The sequence below is a fragment of the Micropterus salmoides genome, unplaced genomic scaffold, assembly GCF_014851395.1.
Source record: "Micropterus salmoides isolate LMB-PRFRI ecotype aquatic unplaced genomic scaffold, ASM1485139v1 Ms_hic_scaffold_3, whole genome shotgun sequence".
Classification (NCBI taxonomy): domain Eukaryota; kingdom Metazoa; phylum Chordata; class Actinopteri; order Centrarchiformes; family Centrarchidae; genus Micropterus; species Micropterus salmoides.
In genome coordinates this window covers 30,216,433-30,236,600 of record NW_024042261.1, presented here as the reverse complement: position 1 = coordinate 30,236,600, position 20,168 = coordinate 30,216,433, and the positions used below count along the sequence as shown (strand labels likewise).

Here is a 20,168-nt window from a genome sequence, read left to right as displayed (position 1 = left end):
GTGATGTGAAGCTGGATCAGAGTGTCAGAATGAAATGGAGCAGAGAGGAGACTTTGTGTCAGAGCAGTCAGGCCAGATAGCAGGCTAGTCCTCTGCTGTATCTTGAGTCTGACTCATGTGCTCAGAGTTGGCACACAACCCTTTTGCCTACCGCCGGCCCCATTCACATGTACACACAGAGGCGAGGCAGATAAGATCCTCTCGGGTTGAGTCATTTTGTGGGTAACTGTACGCACACATTCAGTCGTCCATACAACCAAGAGATAAGATTCTCTTAATGTGAGTGAATTGGCACAAGTCTGAAGGTGGAACACGGGTGAGTGTGTTCCTGACAGACAGTTTCAAGGCAAATCCTCTGAGAAGATCCGGAGGATTTTTGAGATGTAGTGCTTGTATAGTGTGTCCAATAAAGTGTTCCATCTTTGCACAGCTTTATCCGTAAAAAAATACTGCTTTGTCTTGGCGTTTGCTTACATTCCCATCACTCCTCATCTCCCTGCATGACTGAATGACTCTACACGTGTGTTGGATGATTGTATACTCTGTTCTCTGTGTGAGTGCGTGTACAGTGTGCCTTTTTCTAGATAAAAATGAATGGGAGAGTCCAGTGGGGTGAGCTTGGCTCTCCTATCCTTTCCACAGCCCTTCTACATGTGCAATTACATTCCTCCTCTAATAGAGAACAGAGCTCTACCCCAATCCAGTCTCAATAAAGAGCTACTGTTCCCTTTCTGTGTGTACTTGTGTGTGTGTGTGGCCACAACTACCTCTTATCCCTGAGTATTTCCACTCATCTTGTCATCTTGGCTGATTCCATATAGGAAGTTGATTACAGATTGATTGGGCTCTTGTTTCCCACTAATAAGTCATGGACCAGCCTGAGGTTCTGTTTGAGAGATTGATGAAGACAGGACCAAGAACAGTAAGCATGTTGTCCAGTTGCATACACGGGTTGCCCTCATGGCAAGGGTTTGGTCATGCAGATGCCTGGCTGTGGGAATCTGTATGAGTTGACCTTTCTATGAGTGATCGCAATATCTGTATCTATAATGCCTGTTCTCAACATAAAGTGAAAGAGCAAAATCAAGATGAAAGTTTTACTATATTGTCCCAATATGTCCTAGCTAGCATTGGCATATACCTAGCTAACAATATCATGCCTTGTTCTACATAGCTGGAAGATATTTAGCTTAAAAGCTCTGTAATCTCACATACCAGTATTTTTTTTTTTGCAGCCATGGTAGCAGCATGCCTCTATGGGTGGCAATGTCACTCTGTCAGGCATTTGGTCAGTCAGTCCACCAGTTTAGTCCAGACTGAAATATCTATTGGATGGACTTGCGTGGATTTTTAAAAAAATATATTCAGACAAAAATTTCAGTTTCAGGCAAAAATGTAAAATCACACTGTGTTAAAAGATGTCGACAAAATGTTGCTAAATAGGGATGTAGCAACCAACTTCTTAAGTGAAACATTGCCTTCCCTGTATGTTAACACAGAGCTGGTTATTACAGGTTAATTGAGAGTACTGAGGAAAATGCTCTTGTTATGGGTTGTTAGGGAGTCATGGTTTTCCCTTAGCCCTAACTTGTCCCTGCCACTCTTTTGCTCATCTCCATCTCCTCTTGCAAGTCAAGAGTTCATGTTGAGCTATCCATCCTAGCCGGAGGGCAGGGTATGGGAGGATTCTCTTTCTATTAGTTAGTTTGTTTTTTTCATCTGGCACCAGGCTTGTCCCAAAATGTCCTCTCTCATTCCTTTGGTTGCCACTCACCCAGTTTCAACAATAAATGCTTTATTCACATCCCTCACCATTACCTGAACTGTACATCCCCTCTCTCTAAAACAAAGCATTCAGTCATGACTCAGTCATATAATCATTATGGCTCCTTAAGTACCTGTGTGGAGAGGAGGAACTGGCAGTCAAAGTTGAGGAATGTGCTTCAATAAAGCTGCCTTTGAATGCTTGCTCAGGAAATGTCATAACAGCAGGCGAAAAAAACAAGACATGGATAGACAGGAGAGATTAGTTTTGCAGCTGCCAGTACACCTGATGGTCGAGCAGAGGGGTCTTTCCTGCTCTGAGGGAAATGGACCATAAAGTCACATCAAGTATCGCAGTAAATCATAGTTTGTTGCCATATCTAATTGTCCAATATGTTATCCAGACGAATAGTAATTCACCTTTATGTTGTGTACAAACTTCACAGCTTAAATTAAAACTCACTACTCTATATTGTTTTATAACTATTAAACATCGCCGTGAAGAAATGAAAAAATGATTATATACCTCTAACTTCCTCTATCTTAGTATCATCTGTAGGCATAGTCTAATATAGCTTATTCCTCTGTACCATAGAGCTCTATTGTCATCCAAAAGCCATTAAAAACAAATAAAAGAACCATACTGTTTCACTGGGTGGCATATTTTTTCATTACAATGAACATGGCAAGTGTAGTTTATTCTAAAACAACCCTGACTGTATTTTCAATCTCTGAGGGGTTAGGTCCATGTTGGGCAGACATCACTGCTCTTAGTTCTTTTATGTGTTTTTAATAGTTTGAAGTTTGGAGTTTAATGGCACAGAGGCATCAGTTATAATAAAAGGATAACATAATGTCAGGCTTGTCCTTAAATGCCCTATGTGGATTTGAGAAATTCTGCTTGGGTGGCTCCAAGTGGTAATATCAAAAAAGACTGCAATGCACATATTTATAGGCTGAAAGCAACTCATAGACTGCACCAATTTCACCTGTCTCATTTTTCTACAAAATAATAATTTAAACTATTTATTCTAACTACTTCTATAATCCATAAAGAAATTCCACACAGAGGCTTCAAAAGGGGCAAACAAAGTGTCATGCTCTAATAGAGTGGCCCTTTATCTGTTCATCTCAACTCTGTTCTCAGTGTCTGTGAGTGACAGACTGTAGACAGCAGAAGGTTGTTAGCCTGACAGACCACAATCACACAGCCCCCCCACCCCCACTAGCACTCTACTTACACAATGCCAGGCCAGCACCCCCTTCAATTAAAGACTGGAACAACAAACCAGACCAGCATCATCCCCCTTTCAACTGCCATACAATTCACATAGGTCTAAGCAAACATACAACCATCTTCAAACACTCAAAAACACACATTTGCCTACTGCAGTGGAATTGAAATTAGGGCGAACTTTGCTTTAGTATAGTTATGTTGATTCAGTCAGTTGTTTTACTCTAAGAAATTGTAGCTCTATATAGATTTATTGCAACTGTACATTCATGCATGTTGCACAATGGCTCACATACACAAAGCGCTGAATATGGTTTAAACATATCTACACACACAGAGAAACATCTTATGAATATTGAACGAGTTTTGAGGGTTCCAACCGAACGCACACTTCTTTGTACTGTGTGTGATTGTTGAATAATTGATCCTCCTCCTTGCAATCTCCATTTGTCAGAATGAACAGTTGTGCTTCTGTGTACCTCTCCAAGAGGAAATACACTTTTCACAGCTACTGCCAGACAGCTCAACAGGCATAGGTGAAATACTGAAGCATGTCTTATTTGTCACAGGGTTAATGTTTTATCTGAATTTATAAAATTTGCATTTAATGTTGAACTGGCATCTTCTATGTCATGATGTTACATCTTTGTTGACAGGTATGAGATCAAGTATGACAAGGACGACTATGTGCTGAGAGTGAAGAAGGCTTCCATTACCGACGAGGGCATGTTCACCTGTGTGGCAGAAAACCGTGTGGGCAAGCTGGAGGCCTCCGCCACTCTCACAGTCAGAGGTATGAAACAGAAATGTGTTGTTTGTTTTTTCACATTAGCTAGCACTTAGCAAAAGCAGAAGTCATGGACCACTGAGGTTATTGTACACCAGTATGAGGTTTAGATTGGCTGTTTACTCCATAGGGTCCCCTGTTATTCAAATGGTTATTCAGAATGCTGACTCCTACAGCCAAGAGAGAGGTAGACAGTCTATGAATCTGTTTAATTATTTACATTTCCAAGTGCAGCGTCGACACAGTCTGCCACCCTCCCCCTGTCGTGGTGGTCTACTAGCCACGCTACCCTCCATCCTGTAACCACCCAGTCAGCAAAGCCATTTCACAGATTACTGGTGCACACCGCCGGTCCCACACCTGGGGTTTGCAAGGTTAATAAAAACATTCTAACCATAATTTTCCCTCTTTTCACCTCTCTTCTTCCCATTAAACCCAAGTGTTTAAGTTATCTGTGGGCCGATTTGAAGCCACAAAGGGGGCCAGAGGGAGGTAAAACAAGGTCTGGGTTGACTTCTCTTTTGACCCTTTTTTGGAAGGTGGATTTTTGAATGTAGCATCTTAGTGTTTTACTTGATTGTTAGGACACATTGGAAACACTAGAGAACAACTACCTGCACCAACCCTTCTGGGTAGAATGTGGGATTTCAGAAAGTCCAGTCTCTGGCTGTAAACCACATGCTGTCTTCACAGTGTTTAAAATCTTGTTTGCTCCCTCTCTCTTGCTCTTGCTCTCTTTTTTCCGCTCTGTCCATCAGCACTAGCAATGAACGCACCCTCGCCTTGCTATTACAGACACACACCACCCATAGAATTGTAGATTTCATTATTGCAAACAGCGAAGGTCCAGTAGTATGTTTGTCTGTGATGAGTAGAACTGGCTGCTATTTGAATGCAATTTTCTGACCACCAGGGGCTGCTCATATCAGACTACCATCATCATTCAGGTGTCTGAGAAACAGAGGCACCGGGCTTATCAGTAAAACTGTCCAGCAGACAAAAGCTACTGGATCCTCTCTGCCATGCTTATCCTGTACCAGAAATGTGTTGGCCCCAACACAACATGTCATTCATTCTGACTTTGATTTCTTTTTGTCTTATTTTATTATGTTTGTTCTGTTCCTTTTTGTTATGTTATGTTTGTGTGTCTGTTTCTTAATTTGTTTCTTTTGTGTATCCACTCCTCCATTGTTGTGTCTCCAGCTCGCCCTGTAGGTAAGTACCCATCCTTCTGATTTGATTCCATCCTGCATGCCCTCTTCTTACACACTGCTGCGTTTGACTGCTTGATAATCAATTACCATTGCTTTAATATTACTGTACTTAACTAACACAGGTGTTACCTCACATTGTGTACACTCAGAATTAATGTTTGCAAATAGTTATGTAGTCTGTGTAGGGCTGGACGATAAAACAAAACCAATAATTATCGCAATATATTTTTTTCAATAACAATATAACAAATGTTCAATAAATATTCAATAAATGTTTGACTTTATTCACTTGAATCATATATGAATTAGGATTTAATTTTTTCATTAAGATTTTTATGTTTTTGAGGAAAAAGGACAGGAAAAAGCTTTTACTTAATTGTACTCTTGCATATTTGATTTTATCATAATTGTTTTGAATGTTCTGCTTCAGATTTGTGAAGTGATCCACTGTTTGGCCTCAGATGTTGCACATAAAGAAGAGTTTAAACCACAATTAAGCATCAGGTTTCTTCAACTTTCACTCAGGAGCAAAAATCAGACTTTAAACTCGAAAGAAATAACGATTTGAAACTTGTCCTGATAATTATTGATAAAGACAAATATTAAACATTTTATTGTGATAACATTTTTGGCCATATCGTCCAGCCCTAAGCCTGTGTAGATTTTTCAGCTCTACCTGGTTTAGTTATGTGAAAATCACTAATGGCCTATTACACCAGCTCTGTCTTTTATGTGTTAATATGATATGTACCCAACCTAATCAATGCAGCCAGCCGCACTTAGTTTGTTTGCAGAAACTTGACAAAATATCCATATATGTTTTGAACTTAATCAATTAAGTGGATAGAATTTGCTTCAAATACATGTCAACAAACTTCATCAGTATCGACGTGACAGCAGTCTAAAAGCTTTGTAATGACTTGTCCAAGTCCATTCTTTTAAGAATCACTTAGTATTTTGTTTAGTTTAACATCAGCTGCAAAGTATACCAAATAATTGTCTTTGCCAAGTGCACATTCTTTTTTGTTTATATTTTTATCATATTTGATCTTGACCAGCAGCTGTTGGAACTGGTATAGGTTTCAGCAACACCTTACAACAGCACAGACTTATCAAGTATAGCAACTCAAAGTTTCTGTTACCAGTTTATCTCTTAAAGACTCTATAGATTCTAGTCCTTTACAATGACTGAGTGGTCTGACAGTCTGATAGTCTCAGACATTGTCATCTCATATGGTCCAAGACATGTTTAACTTGCAAGTATTGAGGCCATCTGTGGATTTTTGGAACACAAAGCTGAGATCTGTTTGTTTTGGACGTGCGTCTTTCCTTCTGAGCCCTACAACACAGAGCATTTAATTTCCCTATAGATGGGGAAAAGGTCATCACAGAATCATCTATGATACATTTAAAATGTTAAATTGTTAGAGTATGTGAGTGAAAATGGGCATCTGGAGAGGAAGTTGCGCTTTCTGAGAGAAGAAACGGGAGCAATACAGGAACAAGAAACATGCGTCAGGACAAAGAAGGGAGAGGAAAATAATGGCAGAAGTGTGTGTCAAGACGGGCTTGACTGGCAGAAAAACCCAGACACTGCCTCAGTGGCAGGACTTTGGTTGCCAAAACAGCAGTGGCTGTTCTATGATTGTCAAACTGTCAGCTTTCAAGAAGATGGAGGAAATTACACATTCACTCTGCCTGTGGGAGAGACAGTAATTGCTGTCGACTTCTGAATAAAATATGATTGAACGTGGGATTTTAAAGGAGGAGGCATTGCTTCTTAGTTTATGTGCCTGGGTGTACTGAATAGATGTCTGCCTCTCTGTCCATTTGTTCTTTTCGCCCTGACTGCTGTTTTTTGAGCCTTCTCCAAACCAGGCAGATGTGACTTGTCATGAATTAAATATGGGCACTTGATTATGTGTTTCCTTAGGAGGGGACAGGAAGGAGCCTCTCACATGTCATTAAGGGTCTCTGAATCAGAAACAGGGCCAGTGTGAGTTAGCCCTGAGCCAAGCCGTGAAACTGTCACACACTGACTTCCTCTTGATTTGTCTGAGTTTTTGATCTATGCGTCTCTTTAGGGCTTCACTTTCCTTTTTTAAGTCAGTCCGCCTAACATTTCCCCTAAGTGTTTTTTTTTTCATTTTCCAGTGTTGTTCAAAAAGATAGAAAGGGAGATTGAAAGTAGTGCCACAGGTATAAAATGAGCCCAAGATTAATCTCAGGCCACCAAGAAAAGCAAGCACAGTCAATGGTTTTGACTAATAGATACTTTATTATGTATATATTTTTTATCAATGGGTCAAACAGTCAAGTGCAGTAGGAAACATTAATTAGGGTATTTTAGTTAAAAAAAGCTTCCACTGATGCCAAATTGTTGGTTACATCAACTTTTCTTTAGTAGGTTGGGTGAAATCTAGCTGAACATTTTTTCTTTGTTGTTTTTCACATCCAGGTGCAAACCACCCATATCACCCATACACGCAAAATCCAATTATAAACTTCAAAAACATTCACGTAACTTATTTCTATTTGACAGTACTTAGCATCATAAATGTGGATATAAGTTGGATAAAATGTTTTCAGTAGACAAAATTGAGTTTGTGTGCTTAAAAGCCAATGAGAACGGGAAAGAAGAAAACACTGATACAGGAGACAATGCATGGACAATGCCAGGCGGTACTATGATAGGGACCAGTCTGTAAGGTGTTAAACCATATTTTTAGCGAGTAGTTAGTAATGCAATGTGTGGGATGGAACAGAGCAGAGGATGTGAAGGGAGGGAACTGAGTCCTTGCCAGAGCATGATTTAGGAGCTCTGTATCAGGTCCAGCATTGTGAGAGCCACAAGATATCCAAGCTGCAGAAGGCCAAATGGGAAGGCAGTAAATCTGTAGCCATCTGTACCATTCCCAACTGTGTGTATCTTTGACAAATACACACCCCCAAAAAGGGATTACATGGAGAAGCCAGCCAAATGGGAAGAGTTTGGCCTTACTAGAACCAGCTGGCTTGTCAGTGGAAGGACTTACAAAGAAACCAAAAGAAACAGAAAGAGTGCAAGATGTTGCATTGCAACAATAAATTTTTTTGTCATATAATTTTACAACAAAGTGTAGAAATCTTTTTAATTTTGTTTGTCTAAAGAAAATGGCCTCCCCTGCCCATTGTCTGCTCTTATTTGAGGTTATTACAGAGACTCTAAGTCTTTATTTTTTTGACTTTCATTATCTCAGCAAGAACCATGTTTCCTCTTGTAAGGACCGTGTCACTGATTTCTTATCTTGACAAACATAGCACGTGTCAACATGGGACTAAAACCCCCAGTGACAGTCATAGAATAAACAAGTAGAGGCAGTGAATTACCGCAGGCCAAAGTTCAGACAGTTTAAGATTTCTAGTTTTGCTGCTGGGATAATTGTGGTAATATTCTGCTGTTGCACCTCTGATTAGCATATGGTAACTGTGTAAGAAATGTGAGTCCAGGTTAGTAGTTCATAAAGAAATGCTATGAAGGATAATGTCTTCCTTGTTTCTATGTATTCTCATCCATATGGAGGATACAGTATTTTTTTATTTGGGATAAAAACTGAATTTTTGAATAAATTGCTCAAATATTAAAATAGTGTTAAGTCAAAGTTTGTCACGGGCAAGGAAACACACTTTATTTCATTATTATCCAAACTATGGAATTATTAATTAATCATTGCTTGTTAATTGTCCCATTAAAAAAAGGGTGAATGTTATAAATGTGAAGACAGGGTGGTGTGAAATCCTGCCTCACTTAACCTTCCATCAGTGATCGGTCAGGGAGTGAAGAGAGACAACACTGCACACCAAAGGACTTGGACCTAATCTCTAAACTCCTCACTCTTCTCCTCTCTCTTTTTGAACTGCATCTGCCATGTTGTCAGTCAGAAATTTCTTACTCTGTCCCGACTGCGAGTGTGTGACAACTGCTCTGGCTCCTCATGGAGTCGTGAATATTGACTCAGAAAGCTTCACACTACCATTTCAAAGTTTGATAGCTTTTCAAGCCTCTACTCTCCCTCTGATGAAGAGGTGTTAGCTTGAAGTGTGGTAAACAGAAATAGTTTTTTTTTTTTTTTCTCCCATTCCCTTTTGGTACAACTTTGATCAGACATATTGAGCCATTTCAGATCTAGACTTTTATATGAGGTGTATTCTGATCCAGACTAAATCCGACATATGGAAAGTTAGATATGATTAACCCTTATATGTCTTCATAGTTTTGGATGTTTCCAGGGCATGGGTGTGCCGTTGTGTTGTCTCAGATCTAAACGCCATTGTGACCAAGGCACTTCCCCGTGTGAATGCCAATGTGACTGTCATTCATTCAGCCTTAGCCGCACCTGGATGAATGGCCAACCTGGTTACCATGGCAATGAAAGTCATTGGTGTACCTCCTCTGTTCAGAGCCATTCAAAAGCAAAATATGGATAAAACGCTGCATGGAAGCTCTTTACGCCACTCCCATTTTATATATTATATTGCTTGTTTTTGCTTGAAATCCCCAAGCTCTAATAATCTCCAACCTTGCTGTTTGGCCTCACTATGTACCACCGGTCTACTAACCATGGTGATTTTGCCCTTCAGCTGCACCTCAGTTTGTCATCCGCCCAAGGGACCAAATTGTGGCTCAAGGCCGCACTGCCACCTTCCCGTGTGAAACCAAAGGAAACCCTCAGCCTGCTGTCTTCTGGCAGAAGGAGGGAAGTCAGGTAAGAGCAAACAATCTCACACAACCCAGTGTGTAGATTTAAAAAAATATGTTTTATTGCTTTTTAGCATTATTTGTTCTATGTTAAAATATAGTGCTATTTTGGCAGATTTTGTTATTTACTGTGTGTCAAATGTAATTAACACTCAACACTTTGTTTGGATTCACCTGGCTGTATACAATTGCTGAGTACATATGATTCTCCTGCCGTGCATATACACACAATACACACAGCACTTCAAACTTTACTATCTGTCATCAGTATCTTTACTACAGACACAGATACACCTTTGTTCTCAGGAGCCGCCAAAACGACAGTGTGCCTGGCAAAGTGCTAATCGGTTTCCTGTGACCCTGCACTGATAAGAATGATCCTATCCCTCACTCAAGTAGATAACCCATTCAAATACCTGGGTGTCCTTACAACACTCAACAACAGTGCCAATTAGGAGCCTGTTGGAGCTTGTAGATGAGCCAGAGATATGATTCAGCTCTGGCTAAGGTTCAAACACACACACACACACACACACACACACACACACACAGATAGCCTGCAGGCCAACAATTACAGCAAAGTTCTCTTAAAAGAGTGAACAGAAGTGTGAGACATGCTTACGTGTTCAGACAAACATTTGGTGTAATGCTCACCCACTTTACCCCTTACCAATGCGTGACCTAAAGTGTATGACTCAGTAACACTGGGTAATGTTGTGAACTTGTTCAGATAGAATAAAAAAATTATATCCAGCGTATCTCACATTGTCATTAAAGATGAGCATTTTGAAATGAATGCACTGCAGCCACTTTTGGACAAACGCCCTCGCCATCTTGGCACTTGTGTTTATCGATGTTTTCTCTGCCTCACCCACACTGTCATATAAACGGTAGGAAGGTATTTGTTGAGAGAACAAAATTGTTAATTCAGTACCGTAATTAAATGATAGAAAGGCCTTTTTCTCACACTGGAGGATAATGGAGTGTACGTCTCTCATGTGTTTGAAAAGCATAGACACTTTTATTATTTATATATTTTTTGCATTAAAGTGATTTGGTGTAATTAAATCCAGCTCATGTATTTGCTGGTTACCTTTGAGTATCATAGGTAAAAAAGAATACAAAAAAGAAAGAGTGACTGAAAGAAGTAGTGGTGATGTTTTGTTAATCTGATCCTGTGTATTTACTCTAAAATATGTGGGACTGATTATCCTCATCCTCTTTAGCTATTCTAAAGATAGATTGTATATTATATTTAGTACAAGCTCAAGTCATATGAGGTGGTCTCTGTGGGTAAAGGAGAAGCTCAAAGCTGCTGTGGAATTGAAGCAGATAGGAAAGTAGTCATGAAGCCAACAAGAGTTGTGGAGCCTCTGGCTTGGCTCAAGAATAAGTATGAAACCAAGTCATCAAACTGTATACACGTTGGGCAGTTTTTCTGTGGTTGGTTAATCAATTGATAGATGAAATTGTTGCTGTTATAGACTGTCTGTGTGTACATGAGTGTGCACAGTATGTGTGAGTATGGCGGTGGTTGGTGTGTGATTGTTTTGTAGGTTTTCTGTTGTACTAGTTCCATGTTCTCAGTAATTGCCCATTTTTTCCTCTTTCTGCAGAATCTACTCTTTCCCAACCAACCCCAGCAGCCCAACAGTCGCTTCTCTGTGTCACCCAGCGGAGACCTCACCATCTCATCTGTGCAGCGGGCAGATGCTGGTTACTATATCTGCCAGGCCCTGACCGTTGCAGGCAGTATCCTCGCCAAGGCTCAACTGGAGGTCACAGATGGTGAGGGAAAACTGACGCGTAACTTCTTCCATGCCAGCACAGAACAGCATACTAGCGCATACCCTTTCACCATTGCAAATGTGGTGAAGCTAGTGCATATGTGTATATTAACACAAATGTATTTTCAATATGCATTTAAAGGAGACCTATTATACTGCCTTTCCAGTCCTATATTGTAGATTTCTTATAAATACTTTAACCCCATTTTTTGAAACTCTGGCCATGTTTCACATGAACATCCAACATTATAACATTGTAGATAAGTAAAATGTGGAAAAGCATAATAGGTCTCCTTTAAACATTTACTTCATGTACCTCTCACAAATTATTATTATTTACACATATACATCTTATATTCCCACCCACGATCTAATGTGTCTAATAAACTTACATATTCAAAGTAGTGATGGGTGTCTATACTGCCTGAATTCTACCAGAAGTAGAACAAGAATGCAGTGATGAAACGCGCTCTGTAGCGACGTTTGTCCGTTTTCAGCTACTGTAGAAACATGACGACGCAACTTGGCAATGTAAGGGGGGACCCGCGGTTATGTAGATATAAATGGCTCATTCTAAGGTAATAAAAACATAACAGTTCATTATGCAAGGTCTTTATACACCACTGAAAACATAGTTATGAATATTATATTTCATTTCTGTTAATAGATCCTCAGAAATATTACACAACAAACCTTTAACATCAGTGACATCTGATTTTAGTTTGCCACGTTTTAACTGTGACACCTCTTTTGCTTTGCCGAGTTTATATGGAAATTTTAAAATTATAATTTTTAGTTACTCAAGGATACATTCAGCTACTGTTTGAGAAATGTCCATATGTCCATGACCTTCAGTAACTGTTATTTTTTAAATTTTTTTTTGCAATACGCTCTTTGTTTAATTTTTCCCCTCACACAATTTAATTAAAATTTTTTGCTTTTCCTTTTGGAAATGAAATAAAGCATTGCCCTTGAGTTCCTTCAAGTTTAATGATCAGCGTTTGGGTGAGTGGGCGAGGTACAAGTATGTGTATGAGGAAGGGAGCAAGAGAAAGAGACACGGGGGGGGGGTATGATTGAGTGAGTGAGTGACTATGGTTTTCTGTGGAATGAATTATGTGGTCCTCTGTGAGGTGCGGGAGCATCTAATCTGCTCAGCTGTTGAGATGGCAAGATAGACGGCCATCCATATGTCTACTGAAGTACCTGCTAGCAGAAAGATTAAAAACACTAAAGAAACACTTTTCTTCTCCAACAATTTGTTTGTAGCAGGAATGCTTCTATTGCACATACAAAACTGGTATGTCCTTCAATTGCCTGGATTAATATATCCCCACATTTTACAGACAAATACTCTTGGCATATCAACAGTTTAATTTGTGTTTACTTTATGTTTTTGGATTTAAATCTGTCGTTTTCTACTGCTTCTACCAAAGGGATGTCAGCAAGACGGGTGTTAGGCAGGTTTAAATGAATAGGAGGCAGGTAAGGAAAGGTTGCAGGAAGGCCATGGTGAGGTCATGGCCACACCTGCTGCAGTCTTTATGTGATTTACTGCCCCGTACCCCGACAACAGTCTGTGGAGTTCAAGGAGATCTGTAATGAGAAATTCCTGATCCAGAGACCCAAGGCTAGTTGAGCCTTGCCTCCTCCCACTGTCACTCCTTCATGCCATCGACACAGACGTCAGGCGCATCAGATCCCTAGACCATGTCATACGCTTGTGCACTTGCTTCTGTCAAAACTATAGCTTATTTTCTTCTCTAAATAAGGCAAGTGTTGGAGTTCTGAGCTTTACTTTAAACATCTATTAACAAACATGGATGCACAACATAATTCAAGCTATTTAGTATTGAAACAAAAGCCTTTATTCAAGCTTAAAATGTTTGTGGTTTTAAATCTTAAAGTGAAAGCAATGGCAGAATGAAACATTTGCGGGTGTGTTTATGAGATAAGATAAAGGGCAGCATAGTGAGTCCCGAGCTAGTAGCAGGTGCTTTGAATCCTCACTTGGCTAAGTTTCTGATTTACATTATCACTTTGAATCCATATGATTGCATTTGCCCTAATATGAACATTCCAGAGGACTAAAATAACAAGTGAAATATCATTATTGAAATTGATGTACGACATTTGGCTTGTGGTAGATAATTTATCAGGTTTCTGCACAGTTATTCTCTTTCTGTCTTCAATGACCCAAAGTGAGGGGTGGCCATAACACAGCAAAAGTGTATGACTTGGAATCACTTCCTTTTGTCAGATGTAGCTGCCAGAGAGAAAATAGGGGTGAAAACAAGGGTGTAATAATGTGTTGAAAGGTTACTGAGGTAGACTTGGTAATTAGCCCCTGCAGGTCTGACATCATTAATCCATACCTTCTAATTAATGTGGGTTCTGTGATGCCAGGGGGACTCCACATTATTCAACTCTAAATATATAAACTGCCTGTGTGTTGGAGTGCTTACTCTCTCTGAGATCACCTCTGACATAGCCACTATTTCATGAAGGAACCCACAGGCTTTTTTTGGCACATTATAACAAATGAATTTGCTCATGTAAATGGAATTCCTCACAGTATTAGCATTCATCTAAAGTGAAAAATAAAAGGGTTGTCTCCTCTTATTATTTGAAGTTAAGATTCAGATACTATTCTTCACTCTGTTTACACCTCATACAAGTATCATCAGGTGGTTTCAGTAACATTTAGTGTTTGAAGTTCACCTTTCATCATGCCACACGCTGCACATAATGAAGTATTTATCTGAACCACACTGAGTCAATAGGCAAGTCTCACCGCTAAACTGTACCACAGAGTCTAGACTAGTGTATAAAAATAAGGCTACCCAGGCAGTAACTGGAAACTGCTTAGCATCCCTCTGCCACATCAATTAAACTAGAAAACACTACTCAGCTGTTCTTTCCCTGCTTCCTGGAAATACAGCATATGACCATTGTTCAGTGGCGCAATTACAAGACCTACAGAGAAAATAGTCTACTTTATGACAGATACCCACATCCACCCCCAGTGCATTTTATGATCAATGCTGTCACTCAGTTTACTTTACAGTCAGATGCTTAATGTTAACACCATCATCCATCTAAACTTCAGAATGATATCGATAATATGTTCACAATTTTGTTTTTGTATCACAGTGCTCACAGACAGGCCACCTCCTATTATTCGGCAAGGCCCGTCCAATCAGACACTTGGGGTAGACAGTGTGGCACTCTTGAAGTGCCAGGCATCAGGAGACCCCATCCCCTCCATCAGCTGGCTGAAGGATGGGGTCAGTCTGCTGGGAAAGGATTCCCGCATGTCCCTGCAGGAACTGGGCAGCCTGCAGATCAAAAACATCAAGGTAAAGGGTTTCATTGGTCTTACTGGTATAAATAACATCTAATGAATTTATGCTTCTGTGCCAATATTATATCATAATAGCTTTGTCCATCACTAGAGTTAACTCTGATTGTCTATTATCAGATCCCTTATTGTTTCACACTTTGTTTTTTTTAGTTGTTTAAGTTGTCAATGCCCTCGATTATGTGTCTTAATTGAATGTTTATTATGTTTATACAGTTACAGTATATGCTTTTGTATGGTCATGCTTGCAACACTGCAGGATTTGAGCTTTTGTAGAATGCAGTAGGATATGGCTTAAGCAGAACTTCGATTAGCAGGGCGTGATGCCTTAAAGAGATGAATAGGCAGCATTGATTTTTTAAATTGTTTGATAGTATCACTTAGTGGCACGCTCCAACCAGGCTCAGCTGTGCAGGGTTGGATGGACTCCAGCTGTCGGATAGAAACATGTATGCACTTACAGATATATACACACACATGTGTACACATGTACACGTTTAGAGTAAATTAAATTTAAGAGGCTCACATCTTCCTTTCCCCACTCGGAGGCCTCAGTGGAATATCTATTACGCTTGACAAAGCTGCCGACCACTGACATGTTATTTAATAAATGGATGGAAAGCACAGGGACAAAAACCAACAAACAACGAAAGTTCCTTTGAGGGATGGAGAGACAAGCCAGCTGTCATCGGTCCAGGGGGTTCCAGCAGCCCACCCTAAATTAATTAGCCTGGCTTTGTTGTGGTCGGCAGGACAGTGGGGAAATAAGGAGGGGGAGTGGAAAAGTGATGGAGGGGTGGTGAGTAGAAAATGGAATTCATTAGTAAATTAGCGTCAGCACTTTGAGGCACTCACAAATGACACACAATTTGGCCAGCAGAAGGCTAGCTCATAAAGTCGCCCCGTCACTTTTCAGCATTTCAGCGATAAGAAGGTCACATGTAGTCAGTCATTGCTAGAGAACCTTTTTGGTAAAGAGTTATTAGTGGAGTTGTTAAAATCTGTGTGTTGAGTGTGTGTTAGTAGGTGTGTTTGTTTTTATTCATACTAAACATGCATATTCTACTGTATACTAGCTTTCAGACTCTGGGATCTACACATGTGTGGCTACCAGCTCCAGTGGTGAAACATCATGGAGTTCATTCTTGGAAGTCAAAGGTACAAGATGGCATAATGATTCCATGTGTTTGTATATGTGGAGGAACAAAAAAAAGTTTTTCGACTAGTCAGTTGTAGTTTTCCTTGCAGAAAGTGGCTTAACTCTGTCTCCTTCTCGTCCTCCATTCAGAATCAGGTGGAGTGATGGTCATGAAAAACCATGATGAGAATGAGCTTCCAGGCCCACCATCTAAACCTCAGGTCACTGATGTCACCAAGAACAGCGTGTCCTTGTCCTGGCAGCCTGGGATGGCTGGAGCATCACCTGTCTCCACTTTTGTCATTGAAGCATTCAGGTTTGTTTTACCAGTAACATCAACCCCTCCCTCATTATTTAAGAGCCTTGGTATGCTATGGATGGCAGGTCTATGTATATGTACCACATTAAAAGACATAATAATGTGAAATCACCATTTTCTCTTGCATTACAGTCAATCAGTGAGCAACAGCTGGCAAACAGTAGCAGATCATATCAAAACCACCCAGTTTACTGTCAAAGGTCTTCGTCCCAACACCATCTATCTGTTCATGGTCCGAGCAGTCAACAGCCAGGGCCTGAGTGATCCAAGCCCCATGTCTGATCCTGTCAGAACACAAGGTACCTAACATTAATAACCAATTAATCAACAAACACATCAAACAAATCCTTTAAATTGACAGCATTTATTGAATGTATGTATAGTTATTTCACCCTCATTATCACTTTCACTGTTGGCATGTGGTTATCCTTTTTTGCTGAATATAATTTCTGCTTCCACTGATAGGGTAAGGTCATTTTGCTCCCCTTCAAAGTGTGATACTTATCGGCCCCTCTCAGCAATCTGCAGTGAATAGCTATATTGAAACACTGCAGAACTTTCCAGAGGTCAAATTCTCCATCTCAGCCCAGCTCATTAAGGCTACACTTAAGCAATTATGTAAAATAAGCATGTCTACTTTTGGAAAGCCTAACTGAGTTAGTTCTATCCCCGCAAAGTTAATGATCTTAACAGGAGAATATGACTCCCTTCAAATCCAAAGAAGATTTGATTATGGTACTAGACAGACCACAGTCTCCAGATTACATAGATATGATAAATCCCCAGCAAAATAAATAAATAAAAAAGCCACCTTTGACCAAGCTCTGCCAAATGCAAGCCGGGAGTGTGTTTTAAAAAAGAGTCCATTTAAATTGCAGCATATCTCTCTCGTACTGAGGTGAAGGTCTTGAGATGATATATAGAGGTGTTTATTGACATGGAATGCATCAATGACAAATTGATTTTTCACTTCTTTCTAACTGTGTTTGGCCTGCCTTGCCCTTTTAGTGTGGCCTGTGATTCATGACTGTGTTGGGTTGTCGGGAAGACGCTTTTTTGAAATATAATTTTCTCTTGGGAGTTTTTTGCCTCCTTTTGTAAATAAATCAAAATGTGGCTCGCTTCAACGACACTCACTATCTCAACGTTGGAGTTTTTATTGCTTGTAACTTGAAACACATGCATGTGCAAAATGGGAAATGAGTTGGAAAATTGTGTCATAGTGTCCATTCATCTCCCATCCACTATGTCTTGGTTCGCACACTCAGAGTTCATTCGTTGATGTGGTTGTTCAGTCAGGCCCCAGCAAGTGCAGACAAGTAACACATCTAAAGAACTTTACCAGCCCTAGTCTGCTTTCTTTTCTCCAAACTAGACAAGTGCCTTAATACAAAATGGAATGAAGTCATTTTAATGCAGATGAAGTTGCCCCTTTAAAATGAAATCGTGATCACCAAGTGCATGCTTCTTTGTTGAAACCGATTAGTCTATTGAGTCACTCTTTTCCCTTTCCGCTTCTGATGGTGATGGAGCAAGATTTTTGTGAGGAACTGAGTGAACTCTATGAAAGCCAAGAGTGGGGAGAGTGGGGAACACTTTTTTGGGGTCCTTTCTCTCTTTTTATCTTTTTTTTTTTTCTTTATCCCTCATAGATATAAGTCCTCCAGCTCAGGGTGTCGACCACAGGCACGTACAGAAGGAGCTTGGTGAGGTCATGGTTCGGTTGCACAACCCAGTTGTCGTGAGTCCCACGACCATTCAAGTCACATGGACGGTAAGTGCAGCTTATCTTTTTGCATACAGAATACAAATGTGTTTAGCTAATGCTACACATACAGCAAGTACATTATTTTCATTTGTTAATGTTAAGTTAAATTGTTTACTCTGGAAGAACTTAAATATGAAAAATTATTCAATTTAAATGCGGTTTATTTTCCCTCTGCATTATTTTTACATATTTGATTTTGTAAAATTGAGCCATATAGTCAAGATAGTTGGTACCAAAGATCCCTCTTTGAAGCAAGCAAGGTGTTCCTTGGGCTACAATTTGTTTTATGTCAGGAAAGTTTAGTCAGGTTGTTCCCTAAGACTGCACCTTTGAAATATTGTAATTGGTGACTTAAAAGTAGCTGAACATGAAATACCTGAGAGCTTGTTTCTTTTAACCACACTGAACATCAAAAAGAAATGTCAGAGACATCTGGTTGTTCATCAATCTTCCGTATATCCTCAGCTGCTTCCCTCTTAAAACAAAGATTTTGAACAGATGGAATTACATTGAAATTAATGTTTGTCAATACAGGTTTTCTTGTTTTTCTACTGCCATGAGATGATGCATTAATCTTCTTTTACATTCATGCATACAAACAGTACAAACACACACCTGCTTTTTCACCATACATTTGACAATTTTATTAAATTTGAAAAATCAAAAACAAACAAAAAAACACCACTGCCTTGGTTAAAATGTTTTTTATTTAATTGTATGGTAATGAGGGCAAGTACACCGCTCACATTTTTGTAAATATTTGATTTTATATTTTCATGTGACAGCATTAAAGTGAAACACACCTTGCTACAATATAAAGTAAATTTGCTGTCCCCTCAAATAACACATCACACTGTTATTAATGTCTAAACCACTGGCAACAAAAGTGAGCACACCCCTAAGTGAAAATGTCCAAAGTGGGCACAAAGTGTCAATATTTTGTGTGGCCACCATTATTTTCCAGCACTTCCTTAACCCTCCTGGGCATGGAGTTCATCAGGGCTTCACAGGTTGCCGCTGGATTCCTCTTTCACTCCTCCATGACGACATCATGTAGCTGGTGGATGTTAGAGACCTTGCGCTCCTCCACCTTCCATTTGATGATGCCCCACAGATGCTCAATAGGATTTAGGTCTGGAGGCATGCGTGGCCAGTCCATCACCTTTACCCTCAGCTTCTTTAGCAAGGCAGTGGTCGTCTTAGAGGTGTTATCATGTTGGAATACTGCCCTGCAGCCCAGTCTCAGAAGGGAGGGAATCATGCTCTGCTTCAATATGTCACAGTACATGTTGGCATTTATGGTTCCCTCAATGAACTGTAGCTCCCCAGTGCCAGCAGCACTCATGCAGCCCCAGACCATGACACTCCAACCACCATGCTTGACTGTAGTCAAGACACACATGTCTTTATACTACTCACCTGGTTGCCTCCACACACCCATGGCACCATCTGAACCAGATAAGTTTATCTTGGTCTCATCAGACCATAGGACATGGTTCCAGTAATCCATATCCTTAGTCTGCTTGTCTTCAGTGAACTGTTTGCAGGCGTTCTTGTGCATCATCTTTGGAAAAGACTTCCTTCTGGGACGACATCCATGCAGACCAATTTGATGCAGTGTGCGGAGTATGGTCACACACTGACAGGCTGACCCCCTATCCCTTCAAACTCTGCAGCAATGCTGGCAGCAATCATACGTCTGTTTCCCAAAGACAACCTCTGGATATGACGCTGAGCACGTACAGTCAACTTCTTTGGTCGACCATGGCAAGGCCTGTTCTGAGTGGAACCTGTCCTGTTAAACTGCTGTATGGTCTTGGCCACTGACCTGCAGCTCAGTTTCAGGGTCTTGGCAATCCTCTTATAGCTCAGGCCATCTTTATGTAGAGCAATAATTCTTTTTTTCAGATCCTCAGGGTGTTATTTGCCATGTTGAACTTCCAGTGACCAGTATGAGGGAGTGTGAGAGTGATAACACCAAATTTAACACAACTGCTCCCCATTCACACCTGAGACCTTGTAACACTGACGTGCCAGCAGTTTAGACATTAATGGCTG

At 40.2% G+C, this 20,168-nt stretch overlaps 1 protein-coding gene across 10 annotated transcripts in view; it reads left to right on the top strand.

Moving 5' to 3' along the window:
• robo2 (roundabout, axon guidance receptor, homolog 2 (Drosophila)) overlaps positions 1-20,168 on the top strand; it is a 331,192-nt gene that overhangs the window by 274,421 nt on the left and 36,603 nt on the right. For all 10 annotated transcript variants that reach the window (XM_038694178.1, XM_038694177.1, XM_038694176.1 and 7 more), the window contains 9 exons: positions 3,655-3,791; positions 4,989-5,000; positions 9,620-9,744; positions 11,354-11,525; positions 14,678-14,883; positions 15,962-16,043; positions 16,174-16,339; positions 16,475-16,641; positions 17,995-18,116. In XM_038694178.1, coding sequence (XP_038550106.1) covers positions 3,655-3,791; positions 4,989-5,000; positions 9,620-9,744; positions 11,354-11,525; positions 14,678-14,883; positions 15,962-16,043; positions 16,174-16,339; positions 16,475-16,641; positions 17,995-18,116 — 1,189 coding nt within the window. The remainder of the gene's footprint in view (positions 1-3,654; positions 3,792-4,988; positions 5,001-9,619; positions 9,745-11,353; positions 11,526-14,677; positions 14,884-15,961; positions 16,044-16,173; positions 16,340-16,474; positions 16,642-17,994; positions 18,117-20,168) is intronic.